General features: G+C 37.2%; 1 protein-coding gene across 1 annotated transcript in view; it reads left to right on the forward strand.

The window, feature by feature from the left end:
* Positions 1 to 1,036: 1,036 nt before the first annotated feature.
* Positions 1,037 to 24,790, forward strand: part of LOC127161786 (adenylate cyclase type 9) — a 69,973-nt gene continuing 46,219 nt past the window's right edge. Inside the window, exon 1 of the mRNA XM_051104532.1 lies at positions 1,037 to 4,326. Within this exon, the coding sequence (XP_050960489.1) occupies positions 2,514 to 4,326 (1,813 nt within the window). The 5' untranslated portion in view covers positions 1,037 to 2,513. The remainder of the gene's footprint in view (positions 4,327 to 24,790) is intronic.

Consider the following 24,790-nt stretch of genomic DNA (forward strand, 5'->3'; position numbering starts at 1 on the left):
TTTTTATTTTTTATTCATTTTTTTATCAAAGAAAATACATGTATGTATACACACACACACATACACAGACATGTACTGTCTTTGAAAATCAATCAATCAAATAAATAAATAAATAAAAGTGTATAGCATTTCAGTTTTTAGTGAGAAAAATAATGAACCTGAATAGTCCTATGGTCCTCTATTTAAGGAAAAAATAATGTTTTTCTAATCTTCTGTTGATTTTGGGATGAAATATATACCTGTGGCCTACATGTTCTTCAGAGGTTTGTGTTGAAATGGATGCTCCGTGATGCTTTTCACTTCTCCAAAAACAATTTTTTTCCCCCAATATCAACATAATCTACAAGAACAAGCAGTGCACTTCTGTAAGAAACCTGTCACCTTTTCTGTGTCATGACCCATCAGCTCAGGCCCGGCCTGCTCTAGAGAAACACACAGCTGCAGTTCTCCCGGGAATTCCTTTGAAACAGTCTTCGGAAGCTTTTTAAGCATCTTAGCCTCTCGCCGGCTTCCAAAACAACATAATCACTTTGATTCAGCCACAGTTACTGCTGCGCGGCGTGAGCACAACACAGCAGCCCAGCAAAGAGCCTCTATTAATTAAAACATGCGGATTAAAGACTTATGGTTTATTTTGGGCATAATTTCATAAACTGGGATCAACATTTAATTACAAAATTGGTGGATTTGGTGAGTGTTACGGAAAAACATTGTGGAAAATGTTTAATAAACCCTTTGGGCTCAAACAGAGCTGACCTGGAAAGCAAAAGACTTACAGTAACCGAGCATTGATTATTTAATTAAAATATGACTGATGGGATTTATGAAAGAGATTTTGGACTCTATCTATAAAAACAATGAAACGAACCAGACAGACAGATAGGAAAGAAAATGTGCTTCCATCTAGAGGTGTCAACGCTAAATTGGTCTGGTTGATTTCATATTGCTCTCAATACGACAGCTGTGTCTCCCCCTGCATTACACGTCATTGACTGGCGAACACTGCGGTTTGAGAAGAGCCCACCTCCATGTGAATGCGTGCGTGCTCGCCACCCTTCTGTTGTTCTCTCTCCGGAGCGTGCACGCACGCGTTTATCCCCACCTCTCAATGTATTTCCAGCGTCTGCTGGACTTGTACAGACACCGCGTCGGATTGCGAATACAGATGGAGATCTTACTGATGTCTCATGGCCACCGGCGCACCCGAGCCGCGCGAAAGCACACAAGTCAACTATGATAGGCGCGACACACGGGCATGTGTCAGGAGTGCCAAGCTGTGCGCTGATGGGGAACATAGAGGAACCGGCTGAGAAAGAGATTTGTTTGGATATCACAGGAAAAGCTGCCCGTGGAAATGAGTCCTGAAGAGAAACCAAAGAGGCACTTTACCGCTGCGAGTCTGTGGAGACAGAAGTGCAGACTTCCAGTCTTCTCCGCGAGAAAAGGAAACTTAAAGGACTTGTGACCACCAAGGTGAATTCATTCATCATTTGAAGCACTTTTACAACATGCATTGATGTAAATGGCTCAGACAGGTTTTAAGATCACCGCGTTTAAAGTCTTTGGGAATATGCATGCATGTATGCATCTTAAATGATACGCGCAATCTTCATGATTTTTACGCCGTTACGCACGTTTAATTCGGAATAGAAGCGCCTGGAAGATCCGGAGTGGGAACTCAGGAAAGGTCGGTGCTCCAGTCAAGAGAATATTAACGCGACAGGCCGTTTAAGGCTGAATTTTTGTGTGCTTTTAACAACAGTACCGCTGTTGTGTCCGTCTGACAGGACGCGGAGTCTCCAATGAACGCTTATTCGGAATTTCAAGAACAAAAGAGGGCGGAAGGTTTATTTTTAGGAAACCGTGTTGAGTTCTTTTTCTGAAGTAAGTAATTTTCCAGTTTGGACGCTCTTGGACTTTCCTGACACGCTCATCCCCTGCTGGACCTTTTTAATGTTTATCCGATCAAGAGTTTTTGGACTTTATTATCCCTGACTGTGTTGGATATGAGGAATGCCATAACTTACGTCAAGCATAAATGCTGACAGTTCTCTAACTGGTATCATAGATGCAATTTTCTTCTTAAAAACCAATGTAATGGCTCATTTATGGGGAAAATGGTGCACTTGGCGTCAGAATGGAGTTAAGAAGTTCCCTAAGGAGTCAAAGCAAACAGTCCTTGACTTGAGTCTTCATTTTTGTGGTGTTATTATGTAACTGATTCATCAGCGAGAGAACATTTTGATTCACTTGTAGTAAGTCGAAAGATTCCATGCGCCTTGGATAAACCTCTCTGACCCATGTGCGTCAAGAAGGACAGAAGAGAAGAGGAATGCGCTATTGACGTCATGAGGTGAAATAACCAAAACTTAAAATCCTGGAACTGTCTAAACGCATGAGTAAATTTGTCGTCATCTAGTCGTCAGAGCCGTTTGGCGTTTGCTTCCCCCTCTTGATTCTTTTTCCATCCAAGCACCTTATTTTCATCATTTTTTTTTTTTTTGAGTGGTATCATGGCTTCTCCTCAACATCAACATCTGCTGTTTCACAACAGCGAAGTGAGCTGCGACTCCAGCGGCGATGGCGCCGTGTCCGTGCGGATCAGCGGCACCAAGCCGCACAAACAGCAGCGTGGGAGTCTGGGCGCCAGCGCCATGTGCAGCATCATTGGGGGCTCCAAACATTGCAAGTACAGCATCTCCTCCAGCTGTAGCTCAGGCGAATCCGCCATCCGCAAACCAGTGATCAAAGGCCTCCGGACTCAAAGAAAGATGCCGCAACTCTTCGAGAGGGCGGCCGGACACTTCTGGAACCCCAAGTTTGACTCCAACATTCTGGAGGAAGCCTGCCGCGAGCGGTGCTTCCCTCAAACTCAACGACGTTTCCGTTGTGTTCTGTTTTACTTAGCGGCCGCCAGCCTCCTCTGGGGGCTGTTCTTCATCGCTAATGCTAATCGATGTGAACGGACTGCCTTCTTATTGCCCACAGCCTCCTTCCTACTCCTGTGTTCTGTCCTCTTCGTCTTCACATTCACTCGCTTCTACGCCCACTGCTACAATCAAGCCTCGCTGTTGCTCATCGTGGTGACGTTTGCCCTCACTCTTGCCCCTCAGATCCAGACATCAGGCTTTGGTGACTTTAATGTTCCTCCTTTGAAGGATGAAGAGGATGGAGGCGACTTCAGTGGCGCCGAGGATAAAAACCTGACGTTTGAAGCCACCCGAAGTGGAGAAGCTGTAGCCCCTTGTTTGTCCCCAGTTGGGACATTCTCTTTAGGCATGGAGGTGCTTTCGTTGCTCTACAGCTTCCTCCATGTTCGTTTGTATGCTTCGCTCCTGCTTGGCTTGCTCTACTCAGTGCTTTTTGAGACGCTTGGCTGGATGCATTTGATTCAAGGCAGTGGGTGGAGAAACTCCACTGAGGAACATTTGGAAACGCTCTACTGGCTGATCCCGGGAAGGGCCATATTGCATCTCTGCGCTCACGTCATTGGCATCCACCTTTTTATTATGTCTGAAGTGCGTTCACGCAGCACGTTCCTCAAGGTCGGCCAGGCCATCATGCATGGGAAAGACTTGGAGGTCGAAAAGGCCTTGAAGGAGCGGATGATCCACTCGGTTATGCCTCGAAGGGTGGCCGATGAGCTCATGAAGCAAGGCGATGATGACAGTGACAATTCGGTTAAGCGCTACTCGACGGGAGCGGCTATCGCGGGCGCCTCAAGTCCTAAAAGCACCAAACGCAAGAAGACCTCGATCCCTCGTGGTCAGATCATCTTTCGACCATTCAACATGAAACGCATGGAGCCGGTTAGCATCCTCTTCGCGGACATCGTGGGATTCACCAAGATGAGCGCCAATAAGTCGGCGCATGCACTGGTGGGACTCCTCAATGACTTATTTGGGCGTTTCGATCGCCTGTGCGAGCTCACGTGTTGCGAAAAGATCAGCACGCTGGGAGATTGTTACTATTGCGTGGCTGGTTGTCCCGAACCACGAGAGGACCACGCCTACTGTTGCGTAGAGATGGGGCTCGGGATGATCCAGGCCATTGAGCAATTCTGTCAAGAAAAGAAGGAGATGGTGAACATGCGTGTCGGCGTCCACACGGGCACCGTGCTTTGCGGGATCCTCGGCATGAAGCGTTTTAAATTCGACGTCTGGTCCAACGATGTCAACCTCGCCAATCTCATGGAGCAGTTGGGTGTTGCCGGGAAGGTGCACCTTTCGGAGGCCACGGACAAGTTCTTGGATGACCGCTACTTGCGAGAAGATGGCAGAGTCACCGAAAGGATTGGCCCAAGTGTGGTTGCAGATCAACTTAAAGGTAAGATGTGCATTTCATGTATTACATGAGGGTGTTTGCTTATTTAGCACTGTGCTCAGCCTTGTTGCGAAACCCTGCCTCGGAGGACCGAATGAGACACTTTTGGCTCTTGGTTCATCTGGCTATTAAAACTTTCTTTGCAGCATTGAAACTTTATTCTTCAGCCTGCGTATTGTCAGTGTCCTCAGGGTCTATTTGTCAAAGTGTTTTGTTGAATGTTTGCCCCTGCGGTTTCTGTGACATATTCGGTTATTGGAGCGGGTCTTTTAGTCAGTAACATGCTGGCTAACCTTTTCCGCAGCCTTCAGAAAGGGACTCATATAGAGGATTTGTACAGTCAGTTTTTTCTTCAAAAAAGCCTGTCATTTTCTGTATGCAACCCTGGACCACAAAACCAGTCTTAAGTAGTACAGGTATATTTGTAGCAGTGGCCAGAAATACACTGTATGGGTCAAAATTATCGATTTTTTCTTTTATGCCAAAAATCATTAGGATGTTAAGTAAAGATCATGTTCCATGAAGATATTTTGTAAATTTCCTACTGTAAATGTATGAAAACTTAATTTTTGATTTGTAATATGCATTGCTAAGAACTTTTTCTCAATATTTAGATTTTTTTCACCCTCAGATTCCAGATTTTCAAATAGTTGTATCTCGGCCAAATAGTGGCCAAACCATACATCAATAGAAAGCTTATTAATTCAGTTTGCAGATGACGTACAAATCTCAAATTTCAAAAAACTGAAACTTATGACTGGTTTTGTGGTCAAGGGTCACATATGATCATGTTTTCCGTTGAGTAGTCAAAGAAGCAAAATTAGCATATGCAAATGGTAAAAAAGCAAAATTCTAGTCATGTTAGCATACAATGCAGTGTTGGCATACATTTGTTGTTATTTTTGCATATATTGTATTTAATATAAAGTACATGGTATGTGGTATTTCTGGCAGTTTTTGTTCATTTAAAGGGATAGTACATCCAAAAATAAAAAATTATGTCATAATTTACTAACCCTCTTGTTAGACTTTCTTTTTCTGTTTCTTGTTCTGTTTCTTTTTCTTTTTTTTTCTGTGGCAAACAAAAGAGAGATTTTTTTTTTTCCTTAAATTTCTTTGTTTATTTATATATTTCCCACAGAAGCAAAAACATCAGTGAGTAGATGCAGTGTTACATTAATTAATAAATATTATATTATTTATAGTTTAGTTGTTTTTTTTTTAAAATATTTATATTTATATTTATATTTGGATTTATTTAATTTAAAAAAAAATGTATAATACACATTAATAATGTTTGCACTGTAAATTGTAACATTTCTTATTGGTAACACTTTACAATAAGGTTCCATTTGTTAACATTAGTTAATATATTAACATGAACAAACAATGAACAATACATTTATTATAGTATTTATTCTTCTTTATTAATGTTAGTTAATAAAAATAGTTGTTCACTGTTAGCACAACTTTTTATTTTTTAATAATGCATTAATAAATGCTGAAATGAACTAAGACTGATAAATGTTGCTGTGTATTCTTAGTTCATGTTAAAGGAGAAGTTCACTTCCAGAACAAAAATTTACAGATAATGTACTCACCCCCTTGTCATCCAAGATGTTCATGTCTTTTTTGCTTCAGCCGTAAAGAAATTATATTTTTTGAGGAAAACATTTCAGGATTTTTCTTCATATAATGGACTGATACGGTGCCCCGATTTTGAACTTCCAAAATGCAGTTTAAATGCGGCTTCAAACGATCCCAGCCGAGGAAGAAGGGTCTTATCTAGCGAAACAATCAGTTATCTTCATTAGAAAATACAATTTAAAACCCTTTTAATCTCAAACGCTCGTCTTGTCTTACTCTGCCTGAACTCTGTGTATTCTGGCTCAAGTTAGAGTATGTCGAAAAACTCCAGTCGTATTTTCTCCCTCAACTTCAAAAATCATTTCAAAATCATCCTACATCGCTGCAGAAGCACCGACCCAGTCTTTGCAAAGTGAACATGCAAAGAAGATCAAACACCCTTAACAAAAAGGTAAAACAGCCATATAGGGCGATTTTGTAATTGAATGGTGAACATCTTGGATGACAAAGGGGTGAGTAAATTATCTGTCAATTTTTGTTCTGAAAGTGGACTTCTCCTTTAACTGATGTAGTTAACTAATGAACCTTATTGTAAAATACTTTTTTCATTTTTGGATGAACTAATAAAGAGTTTCATGTTGGATGTTTGTAGATTCACTTTGTCTTGTTAAAAGGGTTGTAATTTTCTCTGTAACCTGATTTCACGCGCTTTCTGATTAGCAATCAACAAAGAAAAATTAGCATTTGCAAATTAGCAGCCTTTTTTGCATGCTAATAAGGTTAGCACGCAAGCTTTATTTGTGCATTTCTTTCTTCTGCACGTTTCAAACTAACCTCTCCTCTCACTTAATAGCTGGTCACCCCACTTACATCAAGTATTGGATTCTCAAAGCGTTCGACATTTGTACAAATGTGGCCGAAGGCTGGCATTTTGATGTAATTAACTTATGCAAATGCTTCCTTCGTTTTGTTAATTGTACTTGAGCTTGCGCAAAAGCCAATAATTGGCAGTCGAGTGATATATTTTCCTAGCCGTACGGAATATGAATGTCCCAGCGTGTTATTAAGCCTTTCAGGTCATAATTATGCTTATTTAATAGATCCTCTTCATTTAACGATGAGTGCCAGACTGTAATTAATATAAAATGGAATTCGCATTTTGACAGTATTGATAACAGGTCGACTGACTAAACCTCTTATAAGATTAGCAAGGTGCCTTAGTTATTGAAGGACCCATGCATTTTGACATGTATATCCGCCGTGCGCCGAACGATCTCAAACGCCTGTTTGTGAGTGGATAAACTCACTTGGCGAAACCGAAAGCGCTGTGCCAGAACAAATCTCTACGCTGTCACAGCATCATCTCGCCGTGTCAGCGCAGGTGTCTCGGTAGGTCTTGCGGGTCAACTGGAAATGACGGCGCGGATGTCGCCCTCGAGAGCCTCGCTTCATTTCGCTAATGTTGGTTGCCAGCGCTCCTCCTCATTCGGAGTCTCTTGAGGACTTCATTTTTTCACTCCGTCATTCCCTTTTCGTTTAAAAGGGTAAAATGGCCTCCTTAAAACGGTCCCACGGTGCTCGTTTCTGAATATCTTGTCAGTTCCTCTCTCGGTTTCTTTGCTTCAATCTCTGTTTTTGTGTGCCACTCAGTACTCTAGTCTTTTCAGTGAATAGTTGAGCTTTTTTTACAGTTTCATGACTCAGAATGGTACAGCAAGGTTAAGCGTAACATTGCATAACAGCCTTTCTTTTTCTAACACCACTGAACTCTCTGTTGAATTCATTGCATCTCATTTTGCTCGCTTTAACACGTACTGTACCCGAGGCCTGAAGCTTTAATATATGACTTCCTTTCTTTAATCATCAACAAAATGATTAAAGTGCCGACATTCTTTCCCTCATATCTTGCATTCAGTTGATTGCCCCTCTTCAGGCGTTTATGTTTTTTACTTTTTTCTCCCTCGCGTTCGCTGGCTGAAAGCTTAATTTTCCCACTCCGGAGTGATGTATTCAGTCCAGCGCTCAGGATTTATCTTTCCCTCATGGATTTGCAGGCCCATTGAATGTGCTCTCCGTCAAGAGAGACTTGGAGTCCAAAACGGCGAAAAATCTTCCAGCTGCTCGCAGTAGCTGCGTAAATCACCGGAGGAAAGTAGCGAGCTCGTGTGGAAACCTGGCAGACGTGGGAATAGAGACTGGCCGGGTCTCGAGTAAATCACACCGACCTGGACGCTAATCACAAAACTGCAGTCTCCCTTCAGACGCCGATGTTCTTTTGAATTGGACATGTGTTTAAATGAAAGCGTTGGCTGTGCTGACTCGCGCTGCAAGGTCTTTCAATTTGCTGGTGAAATCAAGCTGCGCAAACCAACAAAAACAGCACACCTGGGTCATTCCTACTGTGCAGTACATTTTCTCTGAAATCAAACTGTGAAACCGAGAGCACGTCGAATCTAAATTGGGGGTTTTGCAGCTTTTAGTCCTTGTGTGTTGGCTTTGAAGCCGTCTATATGCTAGCATAAAAGAACAAACTCACTTCCACTTTTGTAAAAATGAGACACATATATAATATTTATTTATATATAGAATTTTGTATAAAATATTAAACTACTAAGAATGGAAAGTGTAGTTCATTATCGTTTATCACAATATGAATGCAAGTTAATATACATTAATTTTAAAATTTTGTAAAAATATTGTATTGTTTAAAATGTCCAACTTATGGGAAAATGGACTAGATATATATACAATTGCTTTTATTTTTAAATTAAATTAACATAAAATATTACATCTTGAATTACATTTTCAAACTGTAAATATGGAAATTAATTCATCTAATATATATATATATATATATATATATATATATATATATTTTTCCTTTATCACAATATTTAATTAAGTAAATATATCAGTAACTGTAAACAAATTGTACTGCTTTGGAAGCCACTTATATATATACCAATGACCAAAATAAAAAAAAAAAATAAAAAATAAATAAAATAAATAACTTACACATATTTAAAATATAGTTTTTCCACTTCTGGAAAAATTGACCAGATACTTTTGTTTTGTTTTATTTTATTTTATTTTATTTTATTTTATTTTATTTTATTTTATTTTATTTTATTTTATTTTATTTTATTTTATTTTATTTTATCAATTAAGAGAATATAGCATTAATTTTAACAAATCTTACAAATCTCAAATTTATATTTGTATCTCTAAAAAAACAAATGAAATTAATTCACAACCCCCCCCAGTTTGGGAAAATGGATCAGATATATAAAGCTATTTTTTATTTCATTATTTATTTTTGCATAACTTTCCATTTAAATATTTATATCATGTCCTTGGGTGTTTTGCAAGATCTGACATGAAAAACAGGCTGTTTTTAGGAAACATTCCAGGTGTTTCATATTTTTCATGCTCAGAATATTTCAAAAGAAAACATATTTTGGGGGGAGGGGAATTTTTTTATTTGGTAAATTGTTTATAGTTGTTGTTGTTGTTGTTGTTGTTTTAACCATGTCCCCAAATATCACCTTCCATCCTGTTTTTATTTCAGTCTTTTGTAAATTCTAAAAAAAGCCAGTGAATGACATCATCTTCCAGGAAGTGATATCATTTTGGTGGGAAAACAACAATGGATTTTAATGAATTCCGTGTTGCATTCTGGTGCTCTTTGGTTTGTATCACTATAAAACATCCATGTTTGTTATTAGAAAGCTCAAACTTTCACAAACATTTTTGTTATGAAGACATACTGAGCTGTTGCTGCACAACAGGAACAACCCACCACCAACAGTCAACCCTAATGCTAGGAAAACAGGTCTGAGTTAAACAGAGAGGGAGTGATAAATGTGTACTTATATAGTCGCCTCCAGTGCACTAGTCAAGAAAAACAATATCTTGACCTCACAGGCTCTTGTTTTGCGTGCAAGCGGCGAATAAGTCACTGTCGTTTCCACAATGCCGTCTGGTGCACTTCCAATAAACCACGTTCGGCTTTATAAATAGCAAAAATAAGAATAGTCGTAACTGTTGCCCCGGATAAACAACACCAGCCGATGCTTTGCCCTAGGGAGGACGAGGCCTGACCGTTAGGCTGCTTTTTGGAAAACAAGTGCATTACGTGTGGCTCCATGATGAGAGATTAAAGCGTTTAATAAAATAACCTCTTAGCACAAGTGTTCTTGAGTGTCACGGTGGCGTGTGTCTCTGTGCCTTCCACATCCCGTTCCCTCCGGCGCTTCCGACTTCCCACTGCGTGAGTGTGCGCTCGCGTTTATGTATGTGTGTGCGCGCCGGCCCCTGTTGTGTGGAGCATTCGTTTGAGTGGAAATGGAGGCTATTTTTGGCCGTTTCCCTGGAAAGTACCTGACTGTGCCCTGGTCCTCCTGCGGTTTCACAGAACGATGCCACCTCCCTTACCGTCGGGTTATCCAAACACTCGTTTTGTCAGGCATTTCAGTTCCCGCTAAAGAAAGAATATGGGTCATATTTTTGTGGCCCACAATTTTTCATGTGAACTCAATTTAGGAGATGAAACCATTGTACTGTGAAGTAGGTTATGACTGTTCTTCTAGCTAACTTAGCGTGACAGTAGCTTGGTTATTTTCAGAGTAGCTTTTGGATTTATTTGATTAGCATTACAACATAATTCGTCCTCACTCTCGCATGTTGACTTTGAAAGACTTTTTCATTTTAGTGAATTTGTTCGTGTGTGGAACTTGTCAATGAATGACTCATTAATCAAATAAAATTTTTCCTATGACACTGACTGACTAACTGACTGTTGTTTAATTATAAATTATGAGCAGCTTATTAAGAGAAAGTGTGGTTGCTAAATAGTTAAATGTTGTATATATGTAGGTAAACTTTTAGCATTCATCATCTCATGTAAATGAGAGCATTTGCTAGTTTTATTAGTTGCATTTAGTTGAAATGTATCCGTTTACTGCTGACCAATTTAATGCAGTCACAGTGTGTGAAATGGTTAAATGTTATTTTGTGCTATTTTATTAGTGTGGTTGCGAAATGGTTAAATGTTGTTTTTTGCTAAGCATTTAGCTATGTAAATGACTGTTTGCTAGTTGGTTGCATTTAGTTTATGTTTATCTGTTTACTGCTGACTGATTTATTGTAATCACAGTGTGGTTGTGAAATGGTTAAATGTTGTTTGTTGATACGTTTTTAGCATTCAGCTATGTAAATGGTTGTGTTTGCTGGTTTTTTGGTATTTTATCTGTGTGGTTGTGAAACAGTTAAATGTGGTTGTTCTTTGCTAAGTTTTTAGCATTCAGCTATGTAAATGACAGTGTTTGCTAGTTTTATTAGTTGTATTTAGTGTAAATTGATCTGTTTATTGTTGTTCGCTTTAATATTATTACAGAGTTTGGCATTCTGATATGTAAATGACTGTTTGCTAGTTTTATTAGCTGCATTCAGTTTACATGTATCTGTTTACTGCTGACCGATTTAATCACAGTGTGGTTGTGAAATGGTTATATCTTGTGGTTAACTTGGTTAAATCAAGTGCTTAGCATTCTCTGCTGAAAAAAAACAACTAAAACCTGCCTAAGCTGGTTGGCTGGTTTTAGCTGGTCATCCAGTCTGGTCATAGCTGGTCGGCAGGCTGGTTTTAGAGGGGTTTTGGCCACTTCCTTAGCTGGTCAGACCGAGAGACTAGCTGGAACAACCAGCTAAAACCACCCTAGCCAGGCTGGGAGACCAGCTAAAACCAGCTACTTCCAGCTTAAACCAGCTAAGACCAGCCAACCAGTTTATACTGGTTTTAGCTGTTTTTTTTTTCAGTAGGGTTCAGCTAAATGACAGTGTTTGCTAGTTTTTTGATAGTTATCAGTGTGGTTGCGACTGGTTAAATATTGTTTTTTTGCTAAGTGTTTAGCATTTATCTATGTAAATGACTGTGTGTGCTAGTTTTATTAGTTGCCTTTAGTTTAAGTTTATTTGTTTACTGCTGACCTATTTAATGCAATCACAGTGTGTTTGTGAAATGGTCAAATGTTGTTGTTGTTGTTGTTTTTTGCTAGTTTGTCAGTGTGGTTGTGAAATAGTTAAATATTGTAGTTATTCGCTAAGTTTTTAACATTCAGTTATGTAAATGTTTACTAGTTTTATTAGTTGCATTTAGTTTAAATGTATCTGTTTACTGCTGACCAATTTAATGCAATCACAGTGTGGTTGTGACATGGTTAAATGATGTTGTTGTTGTTGTTCTTTGCTAAGTTTTTAGCATTCAGTTATGTAAATGGCTGTGTTTGTTAGTTTTATTACTTGTATTTAGTTCAGAAATGTATCTGTTTACTGCTGACCGATTTAAATGCTATCAGAGTATGGTTGTTTTTCATTTTCAAGAGTTTAACATTTTTTAACATTTTTTGGCTAGTTTATCAGTGTGGTTTTGAAATAATTATGTTGTTCTTAATTGGCTAAGTTTTTAGTATTCAGCTTTATAAATGTCTGTGTTTGCTAGTTTTATTAGTTGCATCTAGTTTAAATTGATCTGTTTACTGCTGACCTATTTAATGCAATCACATTGTGGTTATGAAATGGTTAACTGTTGTTGTTCTTCATTAAGTGTTTAGTTTTCAGCTATGTAAATGACTGTGTTTGTTAGTTTTATTAGTTGCATTTAGTTAAAAATGCTTAAAAGCTATCACACTGTGGTTGCTAAAGAGTTAAATGATGTTTTGAAGTTTTTAGCTGTTTTTAGGTGTTTGTTAATTTTATTAGTTGTACTTAATGTAAATGTATTTCTTCACTGTTGATCATTTTAATGCTATAATAGTTAAATGTTTTTTTGCTACTAGCATTCAGCTATGTGCATGGTGTTTTTTGCTAGTTTCATTAGTTGTTTGTAGTCTAAATTTATCTGTTTATTGTTGATGACTTTAGTGTTTTTACCTCATTTGAGTTATTTTTGTCAGTAGTTTGTAGTGTAGAAAAAGGCTGAATGTAGTTTATAAATTATGAGTAGCTTGTTAACAGAACGTGTGGCTGTAAAATAATTAAATGTTGAATAGTTGTAGCATTCATCTATGTAAATGACAGTGTTTGCTATTATTTATTAATGGTTTATTTATTATTTAGTTTAAATAGATCTGTTTACTGCTAACCGATTTAATGCTACAGTATCACAGTATGATTGTGAAACGGTTTAATGTTGTTCTTTGTTAGGTTTTTAGCATTCAGATATGTAAATGACTTTTTTTTTTTTTTTTTTTTTTTTTTTCTGGGATTATTAGTTGTATTTAGTGTATATTTATTTGTTTATCTGATTGCTTTAATGCTATGACCTTAATTAAGCAAATTTTTGTTAGTAGTTTGTAGTGTAGCTAACTATTTTAAGGTAGCTTTGAATTATACTGAGTACTGTACTAAAATTTAATTATGCTACATTTTAATTATACTACTTTAAATGATTAATAGTTTAAGATACAGGTAGCCCCAGCACTGGTCAAGTGTTAGTTGATAACACGCCTTGTATGTGTGAATCTGAGAGTTTCAGACTGTTAATTGCATATCAGTCAATATATTGTGTGTAAATTTCCATAAACCGCTGTGTGTGCATTGTACAGGGCTTTGATTTTTGTCTCTGACGTGAGGGTGACCTCTTATCAAATCATTCCAACTGAAAGAGCAATATTGCAACCACTTGGTTTGTGCTTCAAATGGACTGTTTTTCAATTAAGCACTGCAGACACTGTAGAAGAGCCACAAAATGATTGCCTATACAGTACTTTAAACTATAATTTCTGTAAACACTGTGCAAAAGAAGCCACTATGATGCTTGGATGTTGATATAACATTGCTGTGATTTTCTAAGCGATTTTTAGTGTGGATGCTAGTGCGTTTTAGGTCATTTGTTACTTGCTTCTGTAGTTCAAAATCATCTTGAGACAGTATTGATTCTAGCCTGTCTCATAACCTGGAATCCACAGTTATTTTTCCTCTCTCAAATGCATGTATTTTCTGATTCCCTGTTCAGGTTGTACAATCAGTTATGCTGGCATAAAATAATTGGCCATTTGTTTCACCTAAACCTCTGCAGATGTTCGATTCAACAGCGTTAAAATGAAAACCCATGATTAATCACCTATATTCTTCTCCGTTCATCTGCAAATGACTCATTTTCCATTCGTTTCACTTTCATCTCGTTCATCCGTCGGCAGCCGTAGTGCCTGTCGCGTGTGTTACTATAGAACAACCTTCGATGTGAGGTTTGACATTGTGGCGCTGTGACCTTCACAAGGAGAACTGAAGGCATGCAGGCAATCTGGTGGGAGAATGAAGGCGGCATGTAATGTGTTGATGTGATGGACGCCAAAGGACGGTCTCCATATAAAGTGAATGTCTGTGCTATTTCCCTCAGGGGATTTTGGAGAAATCTGCATAAATTCATTGAAGTGCTGTCATTTATTCAGAAAATTCAGTTTTCCAAACTGCAGGCTCTCAAGAGAGCGTAGGTTGTGATTTGATCAACTTAGATTTGTTTGTTTATATCGCGATGCGCCAGCCTTTTGTCATCAAGTGGCTGACATTGTTTTAACCTTGATGGGGTGGTAGTGGGTGTAGTGGTTGAGGACTCTCGACTGGTGATTTGAGGGTTGCTGGTTCGATCTTCGAAGAGTAAGATGTGAGGTAGCACAGTTAGGTAGTTTTAGATTGATATATATAATTCAGCCTGATTAATTAGGTAATGCTCTATCATTTTGAGATGATCAGTACGTTAGCCCATGAAGTCGATTTGAAAATATCTATTGATAGACGTATTTACTGAATTGTGCTAAATATTGGGAACCAAAATTCTGATGATTCTGATTTTTAATACAATTGAGATCAAAAGTTTACATACACCATGCAGAATCTTCAAAATGTTAATTATTTTACCAAAATAAGAGAGATCATACAAAATACATGGTTTTTTTTATTTAGTACTGACCTGAATAAGGTATTTCACATAAAGACATTTACATAAAGTCCCCTGTTTGTCCTGAACAGTTAAACTGCAAGCTGTTCTTCAGAAAAATCCTTCAGTTTCCACAAAATCTTTGGTTTTTCAGCATTTTTTTCACACTGAGGACAACTGAGGGACTCGTATGCAACTATTACAGAAGGTTCAAACACTCTCTGATGCTTCAGAAGGAAAAAACGATTCATTAAGAGCTGGGGGATGAAAGCTTTTTGAATTTTAAGATCAGGGTAAATTGAACTTATTTGTCTTCTGGGAAACATGTATCTTTTGTAGCTTCTAAGGGCCGTACTAAATGAAAAAAATATGATATTTTGGCAAAAAAGAAAAAATAATTCTTAATTCTGTTCAAAAGTTGTCACACCCGGCTCTTAATGCATCGTTTTTTTCTTCTGAAGCATCAGTGAGTGTTTAAACCTTCTGGAATAGTTGCATATAAGTCCCTTAGTTGTCCTCAATATGAAAAGATAGATCTCAAAATAAAAATTTGTGGGACCTGAAGGATTTTTCTGAAGAACAGCAGGCAGTTTAACTGTTCAGGACAAACAAGGGACTCATGAACAACTACCACTAAACAAAACAAACAGCTGTGGATCATTCAGGTAACAACACGTGTATCAAGTGTATGTAAACTTTTGAACTCATAAATTCAACTATTATTTTCTCTTGTGTAATTGTCTTTTATGTGAAATATCTTATTCAGGTCAGTACTGAATAAAAAAATAATGTGCATTTTGTATGATCCCTCTTATTTTGATAAAATAATTAATATTTTTGCAGATTCTGCAAGGTGTATGTAAACTTTTGACCTCAACATTACATTTATACTACCAATGACAGCGGCATTGAAGCTGACATGAATGAGACCTAATGATCATTTTCTCCATTATGATATGAGATTTTCCAAATCTCTGTGCTTTAGTGGAAACAAGAACATCTGACCTTCTGTACAAAGAATTTGCAGAATTTTAAATATTTCTTCTCTGTTTATATATCAGGGTGTATCTTTGTTTTCATTTTTTCCTAACACTATCAGTGTATTTCCAGGTTTTTAATGTGATCTCAGACTTTTGGACCCTATTAAGATTGTATTAGCCATCAGACACCCTGCATCCTAGATACAGCTATAGACTCGGGACAATGAAAACCCATAGCGGTGGACTGCTGGTTATCACCGTTGTGCTCTTAAGATCCTGGCACTTAACCTCAGACTGCTCCTGTGGGATTGTAGTGAGTTCACACTGGCGCTGTGTGACAACAACAGAGAAAATACATTTTCTCTGGCCTTCGTCATATATCATTAAATACAGAGATGGGTTATGCAGTTGTTTGGTTGTTAAGAACCAGGCTCAGGATAGTTCAAGGATTAGTTCACTCCAGAATTAAAATTTCCTGATAATGATGTTCATATCTTTCTTTCTTCAGTTGAAAATTCTAGGCTTTTTTTTCTCCATATAATGGACTTCAGTGAAGGTTGAAGGTCCACATTGCAGTTTCAGTGCAGCTTCATAGGGCTCATAAGGGAATAAGTATCTTATCTAGCAATATGATGAGTCATTTTCTAAAAAAAAATAAAATTTTCTATACTTTTTAACCATAAATGCTCGCTTGCGCTTGCTCTGCGATGCGTCTGTGTTTTCACATATAGTTTGTCTGGTTAGCGTGGGTCATTTAGTCCCTGCTGCTATTTTTTACATAATCTGTTGCTAAAAAATATTTCTCCATTGACAAAATGATCAGCTAGATTTCCCCAGGTATTCTTGACAACTCATGAAACAGAACGAGGGCGGTTTGGAGTCAAGGAGTGAGTCGACTGTGAAGACAAGGTAACTTAAGTTCTTTCGGCAGCTGCGATGACAGCTAATGAGACAGCTAAGAGTAAATACATCCTGCTGTGATACTGATTCCCAGCATGCCGAGGGAGCAGCTGTACTTTGATGTGTGATTGCACGCCGTCTGAAGGTGACAGGAGAAGCACGTTAGCACCGTATCTGCTGCGATGCTGCAGGGACCGCTGACCGACCGCACTGTTCTGACCTACTGACTCCAAGTATGTTCTCATAAAGCCATTAATAGAATATGAAAAATTAAAAGTGGCAAGTGTTGTTTCTCATTCTGACGTAGCCTCTTTCCTCCTGTCCCTGCGGTGTCTGCACTAGCAAAGCCAATGTTCTGCAGCCGTGCACGAGATGTTATCTGTCACATAGCGGATGGTTTTTTTTTTTCCCCTTGAATGACCTGTGATTGAGTGTCTTGCTCAAGGGTATCGTGATTATACAGGAGAGCAGCACTTCATGATTCGGTCTAACCAGGGTTCAGATCAGGTGAGGTTAGGACTTGCTGATATATTTTGAGCATTAAAGGGATAGCTCACCAAAAAAATTTAAATTCACTGCATATTTACTCACCCTCAAGCCATCCAAATGAAAGGTATACTTCACCCAAAAATGATTTATTCACTCTTAAGCCATTTTAGGTGTATATGACTTTCTTCTTTCAGGCGAAGACAATCAGGAGTTATATTAAAAAATGTCCTGGCTCTTCCAAGCTTTATAATAGCGGTGAATGGCTGTTGAGATTTTGAAGCAAAATAAAGTGCGTTCATCATAAAAAGTACTTTACACAGCTCCGGGGGATTAATAAAGGGCTTCTGAAGTGAATGTGAATGTATAAATGTTTAAAACTTTGCAAACCATAATCTCTAGCTTCCACTAAATGTTGTGTGCATGTTCATGATAGAGTGGTGTTCCAGCGTTTTTAGCTTAAGCTCTGGAGAGAATATTCTAGTCTTGTAAGAACCAAGTCTCCTCTTGGCTTGTATCGAAGTCATCCAATGGTTTTCTTTACAAATCCTCACTTTGCACTTTCCCAACGGCCTACGTCTTCTGCTGAAACGCTACTCTCTTGTGAATGTGCGTGTGCGAGTTAGCGGAAGCTAGACATTATACTTTATAAAGTTTTAAATATGGATATTTTTCTTACACAAATGTATCGATTTGCCTCAGATGGCCTTTATTAACCCACTGGAGGTGTGGAGCACTTTTTTATGATGGATGGATGCACATTATTTGACTTCAAAATCTCAACAGCCATTCACTGCCATTATAAAGCTTGTTTATAAAGAGCCAGGACATTTTTTAATATAATTCCAATTGTATTTGATTGAAAGAATAAAGTCATATACACCTTGGATGGCTTGACAGTGAGTAAATCATGGAGGAATTTTCATTTTTAGGTGTACTATTCCTTTAAAGGGGTCATCGGATACAAAGTTCACTTTAACATGTTGTTTGCACATTAATGTGTGTTGGCAGTCTATGTACAAATCTACCCTACAATGATAAAAATCCATGCAGTGGTTTTTAATTAATCTGTAAAAATAATATCCCCTTTTTCAATTCAGTCTATGTTCGCGTGAGTCATTCGTGATCCAGCTTCACCTACAGCATTAAGCATAAGGTTTTTTTTTTTTTTTTATAAATCTTTGCAATCACCTTTCCTAAAAATGTGCTAGTTAGCAAGTTTAGCGGCTAAACGCTAAATGTGGCTAAAGTAAACAGGCTCGTCACTCCACAGAGAGAAGAGAGGGGCGGGGCGAGCAGAGCTCATTTGCATTTAAAGGAACAGGAATGATGGGATGATTTTTGCAGAGCTTATTTTGACAAGGTAAAAAAGGGTGTTGTTTTACACAACCATTGAGAATTTTTAACCAAAGTATATTATAGATTTTTCATTAAGACCCTAAAGAATCATATCAACTTGTGGAAAATGGGCATCCGATGACCCTTTAATACTCGCAGCTCCTGATGATATATATTGAGGTCTTATGAAGCGAAACAATCAGCCTGTGCAAGAAATTGAACAATATTTCCGGCATTATTACCTGTAATCCAGAGTGTCAGGCAAACGTTCCGGAGTGATATTCAGTTTGCAAATGAATTCTTCTTTTGAACCGGTTCTTTTTGGTAAACTAGTTTAACCAGTTCACCAAATCGGACTGAACTATCTGAAACAATTTGCTGCTCAAGCAGCACAGATTTACAAGTTACTCAATCAAAACTCACTTTCAGACGTGCCTGACAGTCACTGCTGTCACCTGCTGCATACACTCTTAAAAATAAAGGTGCTTTAAAAGGTTCTTCACAGCGATGCCATAGAAGAACCATTCAAAGGTTCTTTAAAGAACCATCTCTTTCTTGCCTTTTTATAATCTGAAGAACCTTCTTTCACCACAAAGAACCTTTTGTGAAACAGAAAGGTTCTTCAGATGTTAAAGGTTCTTTATGGAGCCATTTAGACTAAAAAGGTTCTTCTAAGGCGTCATGAAGCACCTTTATTTTTAAGAATGTATGATCCTGTGATGCTGGTTCTTCCAACAGTCGCTGAACTGAGGAAACAGTTCAGACTCAGACCAAAAAACAGATTAGCCAGTGATACGCACACATGTTTTTATGGTTTTATGGTTTCTCATTGATTATGTAAAAAGGTGAGCTGATGAAGACTTTCCATGCTTTAGACATGTAAAACATCAACATTTTACATGCTTTATTAATATAATTAACTGCATATATGTTTCGTCATTGCACGATTATGTAAACTAACAAGTGAATTGAACCTGTTCATTGAAATGAACTGTCCAAAAGAACCAGTTCACAGAAAAGAATTGGATTTCTCTGTTGCCTGAGGCTCTGAATTACTGGTAATGATGTAAATAACATTTAGTTTCTTGCACAGTCTGATCATTTCGCTTCATAAGACCTCAATATATCGTCAGGAGCCATGGGTATTAATTTTGTGCTCCTTGACATGCTTTTTTAGTTCTCAAATTGAGCCTTTTATGAATCACCAAGGACCACAGTTTCAGCTAAAAAAAACTACTGTTCTACAGAAGAAAAAAGTCACATATATCTTGGATGGCCTGAGGGTGAGTAAATTAACAGCAATTTTTCATTTTTTAGGGTGAACTATCACTTTAATTCAGTGGCCTTGTTCAAACTGTAAAGTTTCAGGAGTAACAACCGCATTTAAATACAGAAGTAAATCTCTTAAATTATTGTTTCTTGTGTGTTCAGAACAGAATTTACTCTTGAAGTCGTTATGATGATCTAGAGAGTTTGGTAGCCACTGTTTGTGACCAAAGTAACTTATACTCAACAATGAAACATCACTGACAATGTTTTGTTTATGTTTGGAAGGCTCCTTCACAGAGTGCATTCTTGAAAGGTTGCCATGTCCACTTGTTATAAGCATCACTTATTCAGCATCTTGGGTCTTGTTGTTTGGGCTCACCTCACATAGCAATACAGTTTATGGCGTTAATACCCTACATTTTGGTATGTGGTTTATTTCTCAAGTATTTGGTATTTGCTATTTTTGACCAAAGTAACTTATGTTCAACTCCATCGACAGGGCTGTCATGTTTTGTATATGTTGTGGAATGCTGCTTCGTGGAGCTTGCTCTTGAAGGGTTGCCATGTCCACTTGTTATAAGCATCGTTATAAGATTCTGGGTCTTGTTGTTTGGGCTCGGTTCATAGAAATACAGGGTTTTTGTGTTATTACTCTTTATTTTAGGATATGGCTTATTTCCATGATAACATGACTGGATTCAAGTTCATTATAGGCTTGTCTTAATTGGTGTGTTTTAATAGCAAGATCTGGCAACCCTGAAAGAAGAATCTCGGATGGCCCAAGAGTGAGTAAATTAAGAGCAAATGTTAATTTGTGGCCTTGTACACACTGTAAAGTTTCAGGTGTGACAACTGCATTCAAATACGGGAGTGAATCCCATATATTATCGTTTCGTGTGTGTACAGAACAAAACTCAGTCTCATTCTCAATGACTGTCTCTAGTGTTTGGTATCCGCTATTGTAGACCAAAGTAACTTCGACGATTAACCTCCATCGAGCTGTTGTGTTTTGTATATGTTATGGAAGGCTGCTTCGTGGAGTTTACTCTTGAAACGGTTGCCATGTCCACTTGTTATAAGCATCGCTTATTAAGATTATTAGGTCTTGTTGTTTGGGCTTGGCTCATAGAAATATTTTTTGACATTATTATTGTATATTTTGGTATATGACTTATTTCCAAAATAACATGATTGGATTTGGGCTTGTTCTTAATTGGTGTTTTTTTTTATAGAAAGATCTGGCAACCCCAATGAGTCCAAACGTACTTCATTCACTGTGATTTTATACATCACGCATACAGAAGAGACACAACTCTGATATGTCATTAACTAGTTGTTAAGTTTGGTTCCTTACACACTGTGCATATTATTTATATATGAATTTTTCAGGAGTTAATGCATTTGTCACTCCCATAAATTACTGAACACGATAAAGCACTAAAAGATGAATTGACACAAGTGTGTACATGGCCAGTATTTAGTTGGTGACATAAAATTAAACATCACTGCAATGATTTAAATGCACTTTTCATTCAAAGTAGGCTTACTGGAAATACATGCTTCAACCTAAATTTCTGCAAACCCCCAAAAATGTGCCTATATGTACAATTTGTGGCACAATTGATGTATAGCAATTAACTGTGGTGATTATGTGTGAGATATGGGTTCACGTTTGTCTTGTGTTGTGTCCCAATTCCCTCAGCGTCATTTCCTGTTATCTTTCATCAGTAGCTGCTAAAACAAATGAGCAAGAATCCAAAACTTAATTATGTACTGTAGCCAAGAGTGTAGCTTTGTTCATAATTAGCCGTCATTGTGTGTTTAATGACCGTGGAGAGTTGCCCCGCTATGCGAGATTTCCGTCACTGCAAGAGAGTGTGTCGTTTCCACAGCTCAGCATAAAAGTCCACCAAAAAAGCGTGCAAAGTCTTGAGTCAGCACAACTCTGTCTTTATCGCTTACGACAGACATGTCTGGTACCCTATATTTACGGTCCAGAGAGATGCAATATTAGCCGGCCTACCTGTTCTCTGGTTCGGCACCCCAATCAGTCGTCGTCTCTGAACTTGAAGGGTCGAAGGGAGATAGTGAGCAGGTGCGTCTGGCGTCTCAAGTGCAGTGTTTTGAGAAGCATTTGTCTTAGACTATCATAAGTCACCTACAGGCGATCGGATGCGATCAGAGCCACCTGGAGCCTGGCAGATACGAGCGTTCGTTGACATATAAACAACTTGGATTGTCTATCGCTGCAGATCAGAGGTCAGACGTGCTGATTTTGATACCGGTCCACTGACCGCTGGGCTCAGGTGTTTGTGGCAGCTGTCATATACCCATGGGTCAGACCGTTTGCCTGGTAATGCGATTATGATGAGAGTTTGTCATGGTGCTGTGTTTGGCCTGTTAAAAACGCTGATATTTCCTCATGAAGTTTCACTGAAATTAATGAGAAAAGTGCAAGATTTTATGATTTGTGCTTGACGTATTAAACGTCAGTGCACTGCTGGTGCTACAGACGTTAATTAAGACAAATAAAGGGGAAAATATACTTTCTGAGCAATCAGATGTTAATTTTTCGCTTGGTAGGTGGAAAATCAGGCAAAAAATCTGCACAAGAAAAATCTTATGCACTAAAAATTGCATATATCAACAGTGAAAGATTCATGCATTTAAAAAATAAATTTATTATTACAAAAATGTATTTAATATTAAATATTTAAAAGTAAATTGTGACATTAAAATATTATTTAGGAAAAAATAAAAATCTTAAAAAAAAAAATTAAATTAACGCATTTAATTTAATAGTTTTATTTTATTTATTTAATTTTAATCTGAGAAATTTGAGTTTGACGTATTAAACGTCAGTGCGTAATTTGTCCATCACTGCTGGTGCTACAGACATTAATTAAGACCAATAAAGGTGAAAATATACTTTCTGAGCAATCGGATCAAATTTTTTGCTTGGCAGGTTAAAAAACAGGCAAAAATCTGCACAAGAAAAATCTTATGCACTAAAAATTTCATATATCATATATCATATATAAATAAAATATACATATATTATTATTATTACAAAAATGTTGTAATGTTAAATATTTCAAATTAAATTATATTAAAATAAATAAAAAATATATAAAAATATTTTAATTATTTAAACTAATTTATACTGAAAAATTAGTTCTTAAAATTTTTTGCTTTGCAGGCGAAAAACAGGCAAAAAACTTCTTATTCACTAAAAATTGCATAAATCAACGGTAAAACGAATTCATAAATGAAAAAATACACATTATTATTTTAACATTTTTTTTTTAAAATAATTTAACTGTATTTATTTAATTATTCAATTTTATTGTACACTTTAATTTTATTTATGCCCAACCAAGGCTTTATTTTGTCAAAAATACAGAAAAACAGTAATATTGTGAAATATTATTTCAATTTCAAATAGCTGTTTTGTATTTGAATATATTTTAAAATGTAATTTATTCCTGTGATGCAAAGCTGAATTTTCAGCATCATTACTCCAGTCTTCAATGTCGCATGATCCTTCAGAAATGTTTTTTTTTTTTTTACAATAAATGTTTTTACTGTCACTTTTGATCAATTTTTGATCAGTGAGTCCTTGCTAAGTAAAAGTATTAATTAATTGAATAAATTAAATTAAGTAATTAATTACTGACCCTGAACTTTTCAATTGTTAGAGTATATTTATACTTTATTTATCACTAAATAATTTAATTTATTGCTAAAACTTGAATCAATGCAGGAAAGAAATTGCATATGTTGAAGTCCAGAGATTAATTTTGCTTAAGTAGGTCTACTGGATTCATTATCCCGCAGTCCTGATGGTGACAGTTGACAGATGCATCCCAGTTTCTTATATTTTGAGAGAAGGTGACAGCGTCTCACTGTAATGAATGGAGTAAATCACTGCAAAGCCATTACAGCGGCGCGTCGGCTCTGGCCTGTGGGAAGCCCACGCGTTTGACCCAGCTCACCGTCATTTATTTCCACTGTCCTTCGGCTGAGGTCTCACTGAAGACACTGATATCTGGCCCTTCATCTCTCTAGAAGGAATTAAGGTGGGTGTTGTTGTTCGGATCTGAGCGGATGATGGATTTGCTGTGAAACGCGTTGGACTGTGGGTTATGCTGAGGTTATGTTGTTGTGGGCTGTGTGCATGCTGGATACAAGCGGAGCGGATTTTGCATTGAAAAACCTTGCACAAGCATGCTGTTTGTATTTAGAGTTGTTTGTTTCATTCTGTTATAAATATTATATATATAAAATATTGGAGTCCGTAAGATTTTTAAAAAAGAAATTAATACTGTTCTTACTACCTTTCTGGGCCTTGAAGGTGGTAGTTGCATTGTTGTCTATGCAGGGTCAGAAATCTCTTGGATTTCATCAAAAATATCTTAATTTGTGTTCTGAAGATGAACAAAGGTCTTACGGGATTAGAACCACATGAGGGTGAGTAATTAATGACATAATTTTCATTTTTGTGTGAACTATACCTTTAAATGAATCAAAGAAGTAATGATGCTGAAAATTCAGCTTTGCATCATTGGAATAAATTACGTTTTAAAATACAGTCAAATAGAAAACAGTTATTCTAAACAGTAATAACATTTCACAATTTTTACTGCAATTTTTATCAAACATATTCGACCTTGGCAAGCATAAGACTCCAAATGACCCCAAACTTTTGAACAATAGTGTATAATCATGAATTTTTTGTATTTATGTAATGTTCAATATTACAACTAGATTCGTCCCTTGTAAAAAAATCAGTTCATTTGGAAGGTTTGTTTTAGTGAACTGGCTCAGAATTGTTTGAATGATTCATTTGAATCATTTTCATCGTTCCTGGTGAAATATTTATTCTTAACCTTTATACTAAATCACCTAACTTAATAATAAAGTAAGCCTATATAGACTGAGTATTATGTATCAATATATTTTGTTGTTGTTG

This window comes from Labeo rohita, chromosome 3, assembly GCF_022985175.1.
Source record: "Labeo rohita strain BAU-BD-2019 chromosome 3, IGBB_LRoh.1.0, whole genome shotgun sequence".
NCBI classification, from domain to species: domain Eukaryota; kingdom Metazoa; phylum Chordata; class Actinopteri; order Cypriniformes; family Cyprinidae; genus Labeo; species Labeo rohita.